Source organism: Mercenaria mercenaria, chromosome 17 (genome assembly GCF_021730395.1).
Source record: "Mercenaria mercenaria strain notata chromosome 17, MADL_Memer_1, whole genome shotgun sequence".
Lineage (NCBI taxonomy): Eukaryota > Metazoa > Mollusca > Bivalvia > Venerida > Veneridae > Mercenaria > Mercenaria mercenaria.
The window spans coordinates 39817689-39837894 of NC_069377.1; the positions used below are offsets into that span (position 1 = coordinate 39817689).

General features: G+C 34.5%; 1 protein-coding gene across 1 annotated transcript; it reads left to right on the forward strand.

Moving 5' to 3' along the window:
• The first annotated feature begins 2137 nt into the window (after positions 1-2137).
• LOC123536905 (BTB/POZ domain-containing protein 6-like) lies at positions 2138-19671 on the forward strand. Its single transcript, XM_045320404.2, has 2 exons — positions 2138-2444; positions 5309-19671. The coding sequence occupies exons 1-2, from the start codon at positions 2182-2184 to the stop codon at positions 6501-6503; spliced, it is 1458 nt and encodes a 485-aa protein (XP_045176339.2). The 5' UTR covers positions 2138-2181; the 3' UTR covers positions 6504-19671.
• The last annotated feature ends 535 nt before the right edge of the window (positions 19672-20206 follow it).

A 20206-nucleotide genomic window follows, 5' to 3' on the forward strand; every position in this document is an offset into this window, starting at 1 on the left:
CATTTTTGAAGGTAAAGGCTTCAAATTTGGACCACATGCATAGTTTTGTGTTAAGAAATGAAATTTGACCTTCATTTTGACCTAGTGACCTACTTTCACATTTTTCAAGCTACAGCCTTCAAATTTGGACCACATGCATAGTTTTGTGCACTGAAAAAAACTTTGACCGTGACATTGACCTTGTGACCTAATTTCACATTTTTGAAGGTACAGTCTTCAAATTTGGACCACATGCATAGTTTTGTGTTCAGAAATGAAATCTGACCTTGATTTTGACCTAGTGACCTTGTTTCACATTTCTCAAGCTACAGCCTTCGAATTTGGACCACATGCATAGTTTTGTGTACCGATATGAACTTTGATCTTGAGATTGACCTAGTGACCTACTTTCACATTTCTGAAGCTACAGGCTTCAAATTTGGACCACATGCATATTTTTGCGTTCTGAATTGAAATTTGACATTGATTTTTACCTAGTACCTACTTTCACATTTCTCAAGCTCCAGCCTCCAAATTTGAAGCACTCGCATAGTTTTGTATACCGAAATGAACTTTGACCTCGAAATTGATCTAGTGACCTACTTTCACATTTCTCAAGCTACAGCTTTCAAATTTGGACCACATGGCATGGACCACATGCACAGTGTTGTGTACCAAAATGAAATTTGACCTTGATTTTGACCTTGAGCTAGTCTTGAAATTTGGAACATTTAAAAATGGCTCAATGGTGGGCGCCAAGATTACTGTGTGATCTCTTGTTAAAGTTATGGCCCCTGAAATAGTAAAAAAAATGCACATTTTCATCTAATTATGTGCCTAGCTCAAAAAGTATTGGATGTAAATTCATGAAACCTTGCTTGAGTCTTTATCATGATATGACCTTGCACACTTGGCATTCTTTTTGAGAATCTGAGCGCTTATTACAGAGTTATGGCCCTTGGATGACCCAGAATAGTGGATTTTTTGTTTGTGATGCTCATAGCTCAAAAAGTATATGGCCTAGAATAATTAACCCTTTTCATAAAATGTTTGTTGAGGCTATACCCCATTAAGACTGCAAACATTTGAATTATTTCCCCTTATTTGTGACAGATGTACCATTGGGGGCACACCCTGTGTCCTACAGACACATTCTAGTTTTTAAGGTTAAAGTTTTTCGGCAACCTTTGTTTTTCTGTCATATCATTGTTACTATTGCTTATATCTTACTGTAGGTTCACATAAACATTGTCCAACATACAAAGTATGTGCAGGGGCTGGGCTGGGCCCATTATACATAAGGTCAAGGTCACCAAGGTGATATACTTAGGTTATTTTTAAGGTTAAAGTTTTTCGGCAACCTTTGTTTTTCTGTCATATCTTTGTTACTTTTGCTTATATCTTACTGTAACTTCACATAAACATTGTCCAGCATACAAAGTATGTGCAGGGGCTGGTTCCATTATACCCAAGGTCAAGGTCACCAAGTTGTTATACTTGGAATTATTTTCTTGTTAATGTTTTTTGAAAGCTTCGTTTATAGACATATCTTTGGTACTTTAAAAGATAATGACTTGAAATTAAAAATGTTTCTTTATAATCATCATCTGCATGTGTGGTTACAATCCCCACAACTCTAATTGTATTTTTGATAGAATTATGCCCCTTTCATACTTAAAGTTTTTTGGCAATCTTCGCTTTCTGGATATAATTTTTTATCTTGCTGTATCTTCCTTTTAAAGTAGAGGTCTCTTATTGAGACATAAATTCATTTTACTGTCAAATCACCCAATAGTGTAGCGCACAGCTCTTGTTTCACTGTGTAGCGACAGGGATTCATAAAATTTAATACTTTTAATCATAATAATAATTATTGTCCATTAAAATGAGACTTGTAAATTCTTCAGAGTTCTGCCTAATTACAGATCATTAAATATTTGTACATTAATAGTTAAAAAATGCCATTTTTGATTGATTGATCTTATTCTACTTTTGTGGGGCATTTTTAGGATGTACACATTTATCTATGATGTACATTTATGTGTCCAGAATTAATTCATGGACCTGCATGCATTTATTCACAGTTTGTCTTCATGATTAATAGAATCCCTAGGTTATTAGACTTTAGTTTAAATATTGAATTTCCATTTCAGAGATTTAAAAAAAAAACAACAGCTGTTCAGGGTGCTGACAAAAAGAAGCATGGTTCTGGAGCACTGGCAACTAGGGAAGACTGCTCTACAATGTATGGGTACCATCTTGACCGACAAGCGATGGACTGATGTCAGCTTTAAATGTCGAGATCAGGATCCAGATGACATTGAAGCTTGTATACATGCACATAAAGTCATCCTGGCAGCAAGGAGCCCTGTTTTTGAAGCAATGTTCTATGGTCCCTGCGCTAGTGAGACATATCCACTAAAGATGGAAGAAATAGACTCGGAGATATTTGAGTTATTTCTCATGTAAGATTTTCTAAAATTTCATTTTCATTTAAACTTCTTGAGAATGTTTCACAGTTTGGTTGAAAAATGTGATGTCTTCCTTTGCAAAAGGTTTGCAGTAAAATGTATACTTTACTATTGGGAAACAAAAGAGGTTTCTGCTTGCTATTTTAATATAACAGTATGTATCTCAACTTTTTGCTATTAAAGTTAATATGAATGGAAAGTAACTGGATGAACAATGTCACTATTTACAAATATTCTCACACTCTGTATTAGATTATAATTGAAGCCAAAACACAAACCTGTCATTTATTATAGCAGAATTAGCTGTTAGGATGATGTCTGTCGGATATGATAAATTACAAGAATGTATACCTGTAAAATGAGGGACATTGGAGATCTATACAAATGTACAAGGACAACCTGTAATGAATATTACTAGTGTTCGGAATTGGTCAAAATTTCTACCCTGATTAATCAGTACAAAAATAGCCTAACCGTTGATTAAATACTGTGAAATCAATAATATTCGTGGCGGACTAATTTTCGTGGATTTCTTGGTTGAGTCAATCCACAAAATTTAATCCCAACGAACAAGTAAATTCCCATTCATTTTATGTTCAAAAGTTGAAATCCACAAATTCATATCCTCACGAAATTGCCGTTTTGACCAAAACCACGAAATTTCATGCCCATGAAATTAAATGATTTTACAGTAACTAATAATGATAAAAAATCAGAATGATACAGGAACAGTGGCCAAAAGAAGATCAAAAAGGTGACCTTAGAGCAATAGAAGAATTGAAGAATTCCACTGATATTAACCATAATGCCCAGTTATGGTTTTTACCACAAATGAGGCATAATAATAATATTAATATATAAAATCATTTTACATACACATAATTAGTTCACAGCAGGAATTTTGACTGCCAGAATGTTATAAAGCACTTAGATTAGTATAAATTTGTGGGTATTGATAGGACTTAAAGATTGGTCAACAATGAAGTTTTGTTGATGTATCACATCATAAAATATTTATTTATGTTCAGCGATGCTGTGATTAATCAGCCCATAACTAATAAACTAGGGGCCTCCGTGGCCAAGTGGTTAAGCTTGCTGACTTCAAATCACTTGCCCCTCACCGATGTGGGTTTGAGCCTCACTTGGGGCATTAAATTCTTCATGTGAGGAAGACAACCGTCTGGCTTACGGAAGATTGTTGGTTCTACCCAGGTGCCCACCTGTGATGAATAATGCATGGAGGGGCACCTTGGGCCTTCCTCCACCGTCAAAGCTGGAAAGTCTCCATATGACCTGAATTGCGTCAGTGCGGAGTTAAACCCAACAAACAAACAACACTTACAAAAAAGAGTAGTTGCAAAAAGCCATGCAGAATGTAGATTTTGTTCATGATCATCTTTAAAGCATCTAAGATCTTGGATTCTTTTTTTACAATGTACATAACATGGACTCTGATTATACCCCTAGATACAAAGTATATTGGGGCTATATTGGAGTCTGACACACATGTCTGTCTGTAATTTAGCACTCCATTATCTTCTTATCAAATTTGATGATTTTCATAAAACTGGCATTACTTGGGCTGAGCGCGAAACTATTGTATCTTGTTCTTTATTCATATACAGTTACATTAGTTTCGCGCTCAGCCCTCGAAATTTAATCATTCATTTTATGAAGGCGAAATACATGGCACATGACCTTGGTCACTAAGTCAGAGGTCAAGGTTACAGGGGTCAAAAATCAGTTAGCATTAATTCATGTCCATGCCATGCTTTCTAAACTTCTAGAATAATATTCATAAAACTAACATCAACTATAAATCTTATCCAGATAATATGCTGAGTTGAAAGCCCAAGTCACTAGGGCCAACGGTATGGCCAAGGGCAAGATAATACATCAAGGTCAAAGATCAAATCTATAGCTTAAATGTGTGTCCAGTTCATATCTTCTTAACCTCTGGAAGGATTTTCATAAAACTAGCATCATCAGATTCTGTTAGCCTCATTAAGACAGCATGCAGAGTGCACAACCCAGGTCACTAGGTCCAAGGTCAAGGTCATACTTGAAGGTCAGATGTCATGATCACAACATTTTAGTTTCCCTGTTTCAAAGTAGTATTTTGGGTATCAGTCTCCTTCATTGATAGCTGTAGTTTTGATAGGACTTCATTAGTGAGTGGTTGTAATAGTATCTTATGAATTTTGTCTTCAAAACTAATGCAGATAATTGAAATTCACATTCATGTGTCTTTGGGGTTATAAAACTAGGTCTGATCATGGTCTGCACTGTTTGCCGTTCAGTCAGTATCAAGTAAGCACCCCTTTTAACAGTTAATGGTAATGTCCAGATTGAAAGATGGACAAGTTCATTATAGAAATTAAGCAGGGTAAGGGTTAAGGCTTGATTGTTTATTGCATTTTTTAAAACATTACTGCATTGACTTCATACAAAGCAATTAGAAATAGGTCAGACATTAATTTTCTTGATTGAAAAATCTATCCCCTTCCCTGTTTTCCTTTTTTGCACCATTTGATAAATTCTTATAATTCAGTGCAAGATTCAAGACAAGATGTAGTGAAAATGTTGACTATAATTGTCTAAATTGATCATTTTGGATTATTAAGTCCATTCAATGTTTTTTTTTTTACAATTTCATTCTGCTTTAGTATATTTCATCATGTTTAGATTTTACCAAACGTAAACTACTGTTATTTTTCATGGTTGCTGTCAATGCTTCTAAAGGATCCTTGTATGAATATTATTTAGATCGGTGAAACTGTGGGAGGTATGGCCGAACACAAGCATAGAATGTGTAATATAACATTTAGGATTAATTACACCTTGTTGGATATTTTCAGGTATTTGTACACAGACATGGCAAATCTGACAGAATCTACGGCTCCTCTTGTTTTGCAGAATGCACACATGTATCAAGTAACAGGCCTCGTGGAATACTGCTTCAAATACATGATACAAAACATTACTGTCAATACAGCCTTAGATCTACTTCAGATGGCATTATTTTATAAAGAAAAAACTTACGAGGATAAAACACTGAAGTTTATTGATGACAATGCTGATAAGATTTTAGGATGCGACAGTTTTCTTACGCTTCCTCAGGATTGTTTGTTTCTTATTCTTAAAGGAAACACATTTGACGCAAATGAGAAAAAAATATTTGAATTGGCTGTAAAATGGGCGGAGGCTCAGTGTGATATCAAAAGTTTGCCAAAAGATGGCAAAACTGTAAGGGAAATGTTAAAAGATGTGTTTTACCAGCTACGTGTGCCAATAATGTCTGTGAAGGAATTTAGTGAAAGCACGTTTTTGAAAGGTTACTATAATTTTGAAGAGCATGAGCGCATCCTTAGTTACATAGCAGGTGGTGGAGATGCTAGTATGCTACCCAATAGTAACCAGTTGCGATACCCAAGAATTGACGAAGTTCAGTTAGTCGAAAAAAGATTGGGCAAGTCAGAAGGGAATTACCAGATTGAAACTAAACTTTTTGGGTCAGTGGAGAAAACTTTGACAATCCTTAGCTTTACGATTGATACAAGTAAGATTGAAGTTCTCCCAGGATGTCGATACTGTACGTCAAGCTGCAGAAATTGTTGCGGTGTAAAGCCTAATAAACATGTTGAATTTGAAGGAAAATTTGAAGTGTCATACAAGGAGTTAAAGACAAGTGAAAAATTTGTAAAAATAGTGGAATTTAATGAATATAACAATGAGTTTTCAGTCCAGTTGAGAAATCCTGTTAAACTTGTAAAACAAGAAGGGCAGTTTGATATTGTACTACAATTGAAAGTTGCTTCACATAGGATTAAGTATCATGAATGGAAAAGACATACAATATCTAATAATTTTGAAAACGGATGCTCCAAAGCCTTGAACTTATCATATGGTGATACTTACGGGTCAGCGTTTAATATATATTCAATTAAGTCGGTCATTTTTCAGAATGATTCTGGTCGTAATAATTCTCAGGAAACTGTGAAAGAAGACGAAACTGAAGGCACATCTCAGTCAACTGATGGTAGTGCGACATAATACCTGGATTGATAGAGCTGAATGATGCATTAGGTAGTTGATAAAGTGTCTATTTCCTAAAACTCGTGACCAGTTATCACTGAAATAGCCCTTTCCTTATGGATTGGGACATGTTGTTTCAGAAAAATTGGTGGATTCAAGGTCACAAGTGGTCTCCCTTGTTACTGGCTTATTATCAGAAGGGAATTAACTGGAGTAGTAATGTTAAATGAACGAAAAATCAAGTTGTTTCCCTTTGTAAATATGATTTATCAAATCTAATAACATAAAATATATGTATTTGTTAAAAAATCAGAAAAAGGTAAATAATGTCATTCTGACAGGAGCATAGTATTTAAAGGTGCCAAATAAAGACAAATAAAAAAACATAAATCTTAAAAAAAGACTACACATTTTGAAATATACTACTAAACATTACGATTGCCATGCAATATTCCCTTGAAGTCAAAGCATGTGCAGAGAAACAAATGATTTATTTTGTATTTTCTTAGACTGACATGGGTGGTCATTTTGTCCTACTTTCCTGTTTATGGCTTTTCTTTAATCATTTGGAAAATATCCGTTAAGACGCGCCACAAAATAACTGTATTCTTTTGTATTTCCATGATGGTAATTATACATGATTTGAATGAAAAATATGAGATATACAAGATTTTAGTTTCAAATTGACAGTGACATATATTAGGCCAAGAGGATGTGTTTAATGTCTAAAATTTTATTGAATGAATGTAGCAGTATGTATATAAATCAGTGTATTTAGGTAAATTTCAATCACATTTTGTTTCTACAGTGTAAGATAGTTATTCATCTATATTCTTAAAACTATGCTGAAAAGAGATTGACAGAATAAGTTGAATAAGCAGATGAAGTTGTGAAAATACATTTATTCGGGAAGGGCCTAAATTGTCCACTTGAAAGCTTGTAGTATAGCTGTATATTACCAGTATTATAAGAATGATTTTCATGAAGTTTTTGTGAGTTACAAAAATGTTGAATTCATAAACATTACATTACCGTTGGGGCATATAATATATTTCGCTCCTGTCCCCTATTGATTTCCTACCTATACAACTATGCATTGGGGGAGACATGCGCTTTTGTACAAAAGCATCTTCTAGTTTGAATTTGAAGTTCCAGTGATGAATTTTTGCTTCTTCCTATTTTGTTACTGCCGGGATTTGTTTCCATGTTCCTTCGGTTGTTTTTCTTTTTCTAGACATCAGCGGATTCAGTTATGTTTTCGACATGTTTTGTGTCAGTTTCTCGGGCATTCTTAGGTTTGGTTTTTGATGGAGTTGAGCTTCTCTTAGGGGTGGAATGAGGTTCTTCCGTTGAACTAAAATACAGAAGACTAGCATCCTCTCTGCAGCTATATATCTTTATACTAATGTTCTTATCCTGAAATTTTGCTAGCTCTCTTCTAAGTTTATATGCAGACCCAGATCCCTAGTTTTAAGGTCAAGGTCACCTTTAGACATTTTTGGTATTTTTTTGTCTTGTCTGTAACATTTTTATGCATGGTTGTATATGCAAATAACTTGGCATAAATATTCACCATTACAAGACATTGTGTCATGTGCAAAGGTCAAGGTCACAGGCACCCAAGTTAACTTTCTTTTTAGCTCATCTGATTTTTTGAAAAAAAATGATGAGTTATTGTCATCACTTGAGCGGTTGTCGGCGTCGGCGTCGGCGTCGGCGTCGGCGTCTGCGTCGGCGTTGCCTGGTTAAGTTTTATGTTTAGGTCAGCTTTTCTCCTAAACTATCAAAGCTATTGCTTTGAAACTTGGAATACTTGTTCACCATCATAAGCTGACCCTGTATAGCAAGAAACATAACTCCATCTTGCTTTTTGCAAGATTTATGGCCCCTTTTGTACTTAGAAAATATCAGATTTCTTGGTTAAGTTTTATGTTTAGGTCAACTTTTCTCCCAAACTGTCAAAGCTATTGCTTTGAAACTTGGAATACTTGTTCACCATCATAAGCTGACCCTGTACAGCAAGAAACATAACTCCATCTTGCTTTTTGCAAGATTTATTGCCCCTTTTGGACTTAGAAAATCAGTTTTCTTGGTTAAGTTTTATGTTTAGGTCAGCTTTTATCCTAAACTATCAAAGCTATTGCTTTAAAACTTGCAGCACTTGTTCACCATCATAAGTTGACCCTGTACAGCAAGAAACATAACTCCATCCTGCTTTTTGCAAGATTTATGGCCCCTTTTGGACTTAGAAAATATCAGATTTCTTGGTTAAGTTTTATGTTTAGGTCAACTTTTTCTCTTAAACTATCAAAGCTATTGCTTTGAAACTTGCAACACTTGTTCACCATCATAAGCTGACCCTGTACAGCAAGCAGCGTAACTCCATCCTGATTTTTGCAATAATTATTGCCCCTTTTGGACTTAGAAAATCATTTTCTTGGTTGAGTATTATGTTTAAGTCAACTTTTCTCATAAACTATCAAAGCTATTGCTTTAAAACTTTCAACAGTTTTTCACCATCATAAGTGGACACTGTACATCAAAAAACATAACTCTATCCTGCTTTTTGCAAGAATGATGGCCCTTTTTAGACTTAGAAAATCACGGGTAGGACAATATTTCTATCACACAAAAAAAATCAGATGAGCGTCAGCACCCGCAAGGCGGTGCTCTTGTTTTTTCATGAAATTACCTCCAATACATGTGTTTTTATATGAGTTTTCTCACTAATTTAAAAATGAAATTATGATTGGTGTTGATAGATTTAAAAAACTGTTAACAATTGTAGACCCAGGCGCAAGTTATAACCTAATGGTATATATAGGTAAATGCAGCATTACTATGGGTTAATATGTAGCAGGTTTTATTTTTCGGCCGTTTTTTTATAGCCGTTATTTGGCTATATTCCCAGTGCCAAAAATATGTATTTTTCCCAAAACTAGTGCAAAAATTCCTAATCTACATTCTGAAAAAAGTTTCATTAAAATTGCACAAACATTGACCAAATTATGGACAATTTTGTAATGGAAGTACAGTAAACCTCGCTTATAAGGAACAGCTTGGGACCTCTAAAAATTGTTCCTTATAACCGAGGTTCCTTATATCCGTATAGCAAACTAGTTCCTTGTAACCGAGGTTTGTATAATTAACACAATTTGTATAGCGAACACTATTTGACTGATGTTTGATAAGGGCTGTGGGTTCACACTCCGGGCCGACCTTGAATCCTCATGTGAGAAAGTTTCATTTCTAGTACCAGCCCTTTCCTGGAGAGATGGTTGGGTAAACTATCAGAATTTATATGACTGAAATAGTGTTGAAACGCGGCGTTAAACCCGAAACAAGCCAAAATGTTCGTCGGTAAGAATGATTGTAATTTTTGTCGGTTATTTCTATCTTCTTTTTAGAGACATGATAACTATCAGATATGTTGCAGTTACTCCCCTTACCTTGCTTGACCACATGTTATGTGAATAGACATCAATACTAATATAAAACAAATGTTAATTTTTTTATTACAAAAATATTAAATTAGACTACCCATTAAAATCTAAAAGTAGGGTGTTTATGACTTACAGTGTATTACGACTAGAAAACGGCACCATACATATGGATTAAAGTGTAAATTATACCTATATTTTGCTATTGTCCATTTTAGCACCTGCTATAATTTTTATAATTGGAAATTTGGTAAACTGAACTGATTGCCATTGTTAATCGTGTGTGATTAGCACATTTATTTAGGATATGACTGTGACTGAATTTCGTTCACTATTGTTAACATGAAATATCTAATACATGTAGCTCTCGGACATAATCTTGAGAATATAAGTCTACTATTGTCTAGTATTTGGTAATTTGATGATATTATATATTTTCTTTTTATCGTATCCATGAATTAACAAACTAAAGATCATAGAAATGAAATATTTGTGTTTATTCATGTTTATAAAAGCGCGTGAAAGTGCCAATGTTACTCTGACGTCATCCGTGATTCTGTTTATTTTCGGTTTTCAGTAATTTTTATACTCTATGTCTGTTCGCTATGACCGAGGAGTTTTCCATTGAATTTTGTACTTTGGGACTGGACAAAGTGTTCCTTATAACCGAGTATTCCTTATAACCGAGTTCCCTGTAACCGAGGATTTTTACATTGAATAAAGAAGGAATTAGATTGGGGAATTGAAAATTGTCCTTACTATATCCTATGGGACTAAATTTTCCCAATTTGGAACATTTATGCGTCAAAGTTCCCAAATTTGGGGATATAGGCTCTGTTCCCAAAACAGCTTAGAAAAAACCCTGTGTAGTGCAGCTCTGCATTGACAAACAGTAGAAAATACAGATATTTAAACTTCATAATGCCTTCATGAATGACATGCTTTATAGTTATGACTTACTTGCATTGTTAGTATCTTGCCCTATTATTTAGAAGATGCAGTATGTTTTGTGAAAAATGGTGGAGGACGTTGGTAACTCTGTTACAAATTCTTGTTTAGATATTTTTTATTTAGAATTGCTGTTATTTTTGATAATGTTCAAGTTTAAGTTTCCATGGCACATACTTTTAGACTCTATCAAAGCAAGAACATTAAACTAATAAGTTCTTGCTTGCATTTTAAAGTTGTTTGGGAACATGATGAACAGTTCAGATTTGAGATATTTTCAGTTTCTTTTAAAATATTTTCATTGTATTGTAGATTGCTTAATTTTCTCTTTTTATATGCATGTTAATAATACAAATGATATAACACAGTATGCAATGTCCCATGTGTCTGTCCATCTGCGCACCATTTAACTTGTTGACTTTCAACTTGGCACTTAGATAGGTGTCAATGAGACAATGTGCAGAGCACATGCATAAAATCGGTTTTCGTTTTTTTCTTGGTTATATATCGTGGCCATGAATTAGCAAAAATTGTTTTTCGTTTTTTTCTTACTTATATTTCGTGGCCACGAATTAGTAAAAAAAAATGTTTTTTTTTCTTAGTTATATTTCGTGGCCACAAATTAGCAAAAAAAAAAAGTTTTTTGTTTTGTTTTTTTCTTACTTATATTTCGTGGCAGTGTATTAGCAAAAAATTTTTTTATTTTTTGTTGTTTTCTTAGATATATTTCGTGGCCATGAATTGACAAAAAAATCGTTTTTAGCTCGACTATTCGAAGAATAGTCTAGCTATTCTACTCACCCTGGCGTCGGCGTCACACCTTGGTTAAGTTTTTGCATGCAAGTACATACAGCTATCATTTAAAGGCATATAGCTTTGAAACTTATTTATTCTTTTTCTAGGTCAATTACCAACCTCACTGGGTCATGTTCCATAACTCTAACATGTATTTTGAGCAAATTATGCCCCCTTTTTGGACTTAGAAAATTCTAGTTAAAGTTTTACATGCAAGTTACTATCTCCAAAACTAATGCAGATATTGAATTGAAACTTCACATGTGTCTTCGGGGTTATAAAACTAGTTGATAGCACCAAGTCTCATAACTCTGACCTTCATTTTGGCCAAAGTATGCCCCCTTTTGTACATAGAAAATTTTGGTTAAAGTTTTGCGTGCAAGTACATACAACTATTACTAAAAGGCATATAGATTTGAAACTTATTTTTTCTTTTTCTAGATCAATTACCTACCTCACTGGGTCAAGTCCCTTAACTCTGACATGTATTTTGGCCAAATTATGCACCCTTTTGGACTTAGAAAATTCTGGTTAAAGTTTTGCTTGCAAGTACATACAGCTATTACTATAAAGCATATTGATTTGAAACTTATTTTTTCTTTTTCTAGATCAATTAACTACCTCATTGGGTCAAGTCCCATAACTCTGACATGTATTTTGAGCAAATTATGCCCCCTTTTGGACTTAGAAAATCCTGGTTGAAGTTTTACATGCAAGTTACTATCTCCAAAACTAATGCAGATATTAAATTGAAACGTCACATGTGTCTTCGGGGTTATAAAACTAGTTGATAGAATCAAGTCCCATAACTCTGACATGTATTTTGGGCAAATTATGCCCCCTTTTGGACTTAGAAAATCCTGGTTAAAGTTTTGCGTGGAAGTACATACAGCTATTACCAAAAGGCATATAGCTTTGAAACTTATTTATTCTTTTTCTAGGTCAGTTACCAACCTCACTGGGTCAAGTTCCATAACTCTTAACATGTATTTTGAACAAATTATGCCCCCTTTTGGACTTAGAAAATTCTGGTTAAAGTTTTACATGCAAGATACTATCTCCAAAACTAATGCAGATATGGAATTGAAACTTAACATGTTTCTTCGGGGTTATTAAACTAGTTGATAGCATCAAGTCCCATAACTCTGATATGCATTTTGGTCAAATTATGTCCCGTTTCGAACTTAAAACTCTTTCGATATTTAACATTTTGGGTAATAATTTCCTGCTTCTGTGACAATATTTCGAATAGTCGAGCTTGGCTGTCTTATGGACAGCTCTTGTTTGTTTTTTTCTTAGTTTTATTTCATTGCCACGAATTAAGAAATTGTTTTTTGTTTTTTTCTTAGTTTTATCTCGTGGCCACGAGATAACACTTTGTTTTTCGTTTTTTTCTTAGTTATAACTCATGGCCACGACATAAATTAAAATAAAAAAATCTGATGTCCCCTCCATGCTTCCGTATAAGTCAGCATGACTTTTTAAAACTTCCAGATTTTAGATTCATTAGTGCATTTGAACGTGCTCGTACAATGATGAAGTCACAGCGACTCTGATATTTGTAGAAAGTATATTTTATTTACCGGTACGTACAAACAAACTGGTCGTGTCCTCAACGAAAAGCAGTTAATATGGTATCATTATATTCAGATATGATTTTACAAGCCTTGTAAAATCATATCTGAATATTACATAGTGTAATAGGTAGTGTAAACAAGTATCAGAGCCACTTTCACTAAAGTTATAGGCAACCCTTGCTTTTCACAAGATAATTTGACGCATCAATTTTTCTCTAACTGAATTTATCTTTTTTATAGAAAAAGTAGCACATGCCAATTGTAAAAAAAATATAGCTCGCTCGCTTATATCAATAGTGAAAGTGCAGATCTATTGATCATGGGCTTTGAGTTTGAACCCCCTGACTATTTTACAATGTGCCTGTAAGAGGACTTTATAGTTAGTTGCTGAGAACAAGTTAGTACTGGTGCTGAATCCAGAAGTACTTGTTAAAACGGCACTAAATAAAAAACAAGCAAAATAAAAATAAGAAAATATTCAATATCTTTTATACAAATGATGTATAGATATAAAGATGAGATAATTGAATTGTATCTCGTAAGTGGACATAACTACTATCCAGATACATTCAACACTGCGCAAAACTGTTAATGCAACACAGAGCTATCTCCTTAGCGACATGACTATCTCCTTCAGGACAAAGCTATCTCTCACAATAAAAAGTGAATAATTTTACTCCCGAACCATTTTCGGTACATATTTTATTTCCAAATGCATTGTTTATTTTACAGCTATCTCACGCCTACTTCGTTTGCTTCAGAATATTAGTTAAAATGACAATGAAAGTGCTTTCATGACGAAATTGCCGAATTTACTGCTAAATCAGCTTGTTGGTAAACATCACCACGACCACAAATTAAGAATGAATTAGCAAACTTAAAGTTCTCTGTAAAGTTAAATCATATCTGTACCGCCTACCATTCCCCGATTTTTGATATTCGATACACTGCTTGTAAAAATGCAAAAACTATGATGACACTAACCTTTGTTTGATGTTCTTTTATTTAGAGGTAGCTCTGTAGTTTACCAGGCAAGGATTTACAACTTTGATTTATGTTGTCTTGTTTTGCAGTGTTCTTATTTCATTGTGATAATAACCTTAGAATTTGTAGTGATTCTGTGAATCATTAATATTCGAGGGGGACTAATTTTCGTGGATTTCGTGGTTGAGTCATTCCATGAAATTTATTCCCAACGAACAAGTAAAATTCCCATTCATTCTATGTTCAAAAGTTGAAATCCACAAATTTATATCCCCAGGAAAATGCCATCTCGACCAAAACCACGAAATGTAATGCCCACAAAATTAAATTATTTTACAGGAAGTTGTTAGCGAGCATATCAACAATAATGATCTGTAATTTTGCTTAAATTTATATTATTCATTGTATTTACTCTTGTTTTATATGTATGATAGTTATATGTTACATTTACTTAAAATGCTGATTTAATTTTGTGTTCTTTAACCCTTAGTATGCTAGATAAATTGTCGTCTGCTGGAAATGTCATCTGCTCAAATAGTAAAGTTCATTCAGTTTGCTCCAAAATTGGAAGAAATATTGTCAGAGTAGCAAACAGCTTGGAACCTGATCAGACGCCGATTTAATCGGCGTCTGATCTGGTTCCAAGCTGTTTGCAAAGGCTGTTAAATTCGCCTGCAGCAGGCTAAGGGTTAATTGATTGAGTAAATATTATTTAAAAAAATTTACATTAATTTTAGCAACCTAGACTAAAATTAAGCATTTACATAATATTTATTTATTGTTCTTGTGCCCCCCAAATATTTGGGACTGGCACTAAGTCTTAAGAGTTGCTCTTGTCCTTCTGTTCATTTGAATTTGTGTGGTGCATATCTCAAAAAGTGTTTGACTCCGTGTCATCAAACCTCACATGATTGTTATTCAGCATTTGAAGTTGTACACAGCTAGACCAGAGTTATGGCCCATGAATCTATCAGAAGTATTCATAAAAAGGGCCTAAAAGTTTGTGTAGCATGTATCTCGAGAGTATTTGACCTATGATTATGTAACATTTCAGGAATATTATTTGGTATGTAAAGTTGTGCACTTGGGGTTTTGTTAGAGATTACATTCAGCCAGTTTAGAGTTACGACTCTTTACTTAGTCAAAAATATGCATAAAAGAGCATAATACTTGGTAGTTTGTGTCACACGTATTTTACCTAGGGTTGTGAAACATGATAGGAATATTAATCAGAATGCAAAGTTGTGCATCTGATTTGTTTTTAGCTCATCTGATTTTTTGAAAAAAAATGATGAGTTATTGTCATCACTTGAGCGGTTGTCGGCGTCGGCGTCTGTGTTGCCTGGCTAAGTTTTATGTTTAGGTCAGCTTTTCTCCTAAACTATCAAAGCTATTGCTTTAAAACTTGGAATACTTGTTCACCATCATAAGCTGACCCTGTATAGCAAGAAACATAACTCCATCTTGCTTTTTGCAAGATTTATGGCCCCTTTTGTACTTAGAAAATATCAGATTTCTTGGTTAAGTTTTATGTTTAGGTCAACTTTTCTCCAAAACTATCAAAGCTGTTGCTTTGAAACTTGGAATACTTGTTCACCATCATAAGCAGACCCTGTACATCAAGAAACATAACTCCATCTTGCTTTTTGCAAGAATTATTGCCCCTTTTGGACTTAGAAAATCAGTTTTCTTGGTTAAGTTTTATGTTTAGGTCAGCTTTTATCCTAAACTATCAAAGCTATTGCTTTAAAACTTGCAACACTTGTTCACCATCATAAGCTGACCCTGTACAGCAAGAAACATAACTCCATCCTGCTTTTTGCAAGACTTATGGCCCCTTTTAGACTTAGATAATATCAGATTTCTTGGTTAAGTTTTATGTTTAGGTCAACTTTTTCTCTTAAACTATCAAAGCTATTGCTTTGAAACTTGCAACACTTGTTCACCATCATAAGCTGACCCTGTACAGCAAGCAACATAACTCCATCCTGCTTTTTGCAATAATTATTGCCCCTTTTGGACTTAGAAAATCATTTTCTTGGTTGAGTATTATGTTTAAGTCAACTTTTCTCATAAACTATCAAAGCTATTGCTTTAAAACTTGCAACAGTTTTTCACCATCATAAGTGGACACTGTACATCAAGAAACATAACTCTATCCTGCTTTTTGCAAAAATGATGGCCCTTTTTAAGCTTAGAAAATCATGGGTAGGACAATATTTCTATTATACAAAAAAAATCAGATGAGCGTCAGCACCTGCAAGGCGGTGCTCTTGTTATTTTGTCTGTTAGACCAGAGTTATGGTCCTTGATTAAGTGAAAAATATGCATAAAGGGCATATAAGTTTTTATTATGCCTCTCTTTTGCCTACATTGATAATATTCCATTACCCGGGAAAGAGATATTTCGACTGTCAAAAACATTTTCAACCTTTTTGACACGTGGCCAAGCGTAAGTGACTGTCAGGTCATGTGACCGTGCTGATATTTTGAATGTCATATAAGGGCAATTAACTGCTTCAATTTTTTAGCCGTATGATTGCCTTGCTTGTACACTTACAGTAGTGACGTCACTATTCAATGTGTACACAGGTGATTACCGCACTAAAGATGAAACTGTTACATTAAATAACTTAAAAAAATTTTAAACATTTTTATGTACTAAATTTTGTTTGGTATCATAAAATGAATATCATATGGCAGTGTGTGTGACATTGACATTGTCATACACACTGCCATATGATATCTATATAGTGTCACAGCATGTTAGGTTGTGCCTGGTGTTCTATTATGGATTTAATTGAACTAGACTAGAGTTATCGTCATTGACTGTGAAAAATACACATGAAGTGCTAGAAAGTTACTTAGTGTTGTAAAATATTATTTAAAAAATATTTCTCCTTGTCACGAAACCATGTAAGAATATTATTCAGTATGTGAATTTGTGGACTTTAGTTTTATGTTTGTTTTACAGATCACTCAGCAAGAGCAGAGTTATGGCCCTTGACTTAGTCAAAAATATACATTAAGGGCATGATGAATTGTGTTCCATGTACGAACATCCTGAAATCTCGTGTATATATCTAGCCTGATTTGCTTCAAACTTTCACAGATGAACAATCTTGATGTACAGATGACCATTAAAGAAGGAATTTTTTCTGTGGCTATTTTTATCACAAATTATGGCCCTTTGATAGTTTTGCTATATAGAATATAGAGAAAAAACTTGTATGTCCAACTTCTCCCACACTGTTAGCCTGATTTGCTTCAAACTTTCACTGATGAACAAGCTTGATGTGCAGATGACCTTAAATGAAGGATTTTTTCTGTGATTATTTTTACCCCAGTTATGGTCCTTTGATAGTTTTGCTATAAAGAATATAGAGAAAAATTTTGTGTGTCCAACTCCTCATCAGAGATGGAGGTCCTTCATTCAGTTAAGATGACCATAAATAATTGACTTTTTTCTGTAGCTATTTTTTCTAGAATTATAACCCTTCCTTAATTTCACAAAATAGGCCATAGTGAAGAAATTTGGTGTGTTCAATTCCTCATACACATTTTGAAGGAATGGATTCAAAGTTGCTCAGATGCACAACCTTATCTGAATACAATTTTCTTCAAACCTTTAGTGGAACATCCTTCATTATGAAGATGGTCTTTAATAAAAACTTTGTTATTTAAAGGATGGCACACTTTGTAGGGGCGTCCGTGTCCAGTGGACACAATTCTAGTTTAAACATCTACCAGTTGACACACAAAACTTGTTTAGTAGCATCCTTGCATGGGTCTCTCGCAAGTTTGTTCAGCTTGCCGTCTTTGAGCCAGAGCTATATTGGACTTGCCTATGAGTCTGCGTCAGCGTCCATATTTGGTTAACTTTTTGTATGTCAGCTCAGTAACCAGTTGTGGGAATGGATTGAAACTTTGCGCGTGTTCACTATGATGAACTGACTTAAATTGCACTGCTGAAGTTCAATAACTCTAGTTTGCTTTTTCATAAAATTATGCCCCTTTTCCATCTCTGCAATTTTTGGTAAAATTTTTGTAAGCTGATATCTCAGTACCCACTAATGAGAATACACACTTTTTTCACTGTGATGATCAGGCGTGCAATGCACATGTTCCGTACTGTGTGCCGTCTACTCATACTTTCAATTTGAGCTGTTGCTAAGCATATTGTTGGTAATGTAACATCAAAAGTGCGTAATATCCTTAGATTTATAAAAAGGAATGTAGATCTACTACATACTAGTAACAAAAGTACAAAAGAAAAAGCATACTAGACCTGTGTGAGACCTGACTTTTGGAATACAGTAGCACAGTATGGCACTCATGGCAAAATCTCTTTACACATGATAATATAGAAAGAGCTGCAGATAATCTATATGTCATGAATGACTACTCATACCAGGGTAGTGATACATCATTGGCCGACTTAGAACACCCTAGAATAAATGCTTCATTGACCATGCTGTACATGATCTCTAATAGCATTGTCATGGTAGACCATAACCACCAAACAACATTCTCATGAACACAGTCTCACATCAACTCTTTCTTCCCTTGCACAATCAGATATTGGAACGAACTCCCATACAACATCAAGGCTAGTGCAAGCTTTCAGTGCTTAACTAACAGCCTAGCTGTTTTAACATGTTCTTGTCCTTATTTTAACTATATTTAACACCCTTGTCTCATAGTAAGATTTTACTAATGACCCCTCAACCTTCCAGCAACAACTTCCAGTTATGCTGGAAGAAACACAGTTGAAGTAGTATTTCAAATGATCTCTTCAGATTGTTCAGCATTTTTTGTCAGCTGGAACATTTCTGTTTGGGCGGCTTATAATTTACATTTGAGTATTGTTTAATCATCCATAATTGGAAATAGTGCCTGCTTTTTAATTGGCAATTTCTGTGATATGCAGGCTCTATAACCTCAGACCATCTCTATAAATTGCATTTCATTACCATCCATTCACGGGCTTCAAACCAAGCCTGCAGACTTTAGTTTGTACGTTGCAAGACTTAGTACGGAATACCACCATGGACGCCGACCTCTTCATTTCCGACCACACACACACGCACGCACGCACACTACAGACACACGGACAGGGGAGCACAAAAGCATTTTTAGACAAATTTTGAGTCAGTTATAATCTTTTTTCTATGGAAATTTCCAGAGAAGGTAATGAATCAGTACGTTAAACATATTTTCCCGTGAAGGGCCCCGCATAGTTTATTTATAGAGTAGTCCCGGTTGAAATAGTGGTGCAGTTAGGTGACTACCGTGAGAAAGATTTGATACACTGTAGGGTTAAACTTAATGTATTGATTAAATACATACTTTGCTTAAATAGATAGAGTTATTCAAGTCAGTAAGAAAACTCGGACCTATCTATCTAATATATTGCTTAATAAATTCCATGTTAACCTTGAAGGTTGTTAATCAGATTTTGATCACTCCTATCCTGGTTGCTTAACAATTCAATAAAAGTACGCTTTGCCCAAGTAATGAAATGAATGTAACATCTATTTATTAAAGTTGTACGGTGCTCGGGGCCATCGCTGCCTATTTACACGATGAAAATACGGAACTACTATATACTGAAGAGTCGAAACAATGAAACTATATATACGACTGTGAAAAGTCGAAATTAGTTCGTACTTCCGTCTTTTCAGCATCGTTGTTTCGACTTTTCAACATTGACATTTTACTATCGCAGTATATCGCATTCCTGTTACACATGCGCAAAAGATTAAAAATATTGAAAGGATGATTACATTAGAAGAGTAACTTGTGTTTTATTTATAACAATTCAGCAGTATAAATAAACACTAGTTAACCTTTGGCCAGCCCGAAGATTCACAGGCGCAGCAACATAATTTCTGTGTACGTGTAACCTCGTGGAAGTATATTTCAATGTATTCGTCGATTTTGTATCCTTTGCGCATGTTTTACAGGAACGTTATAC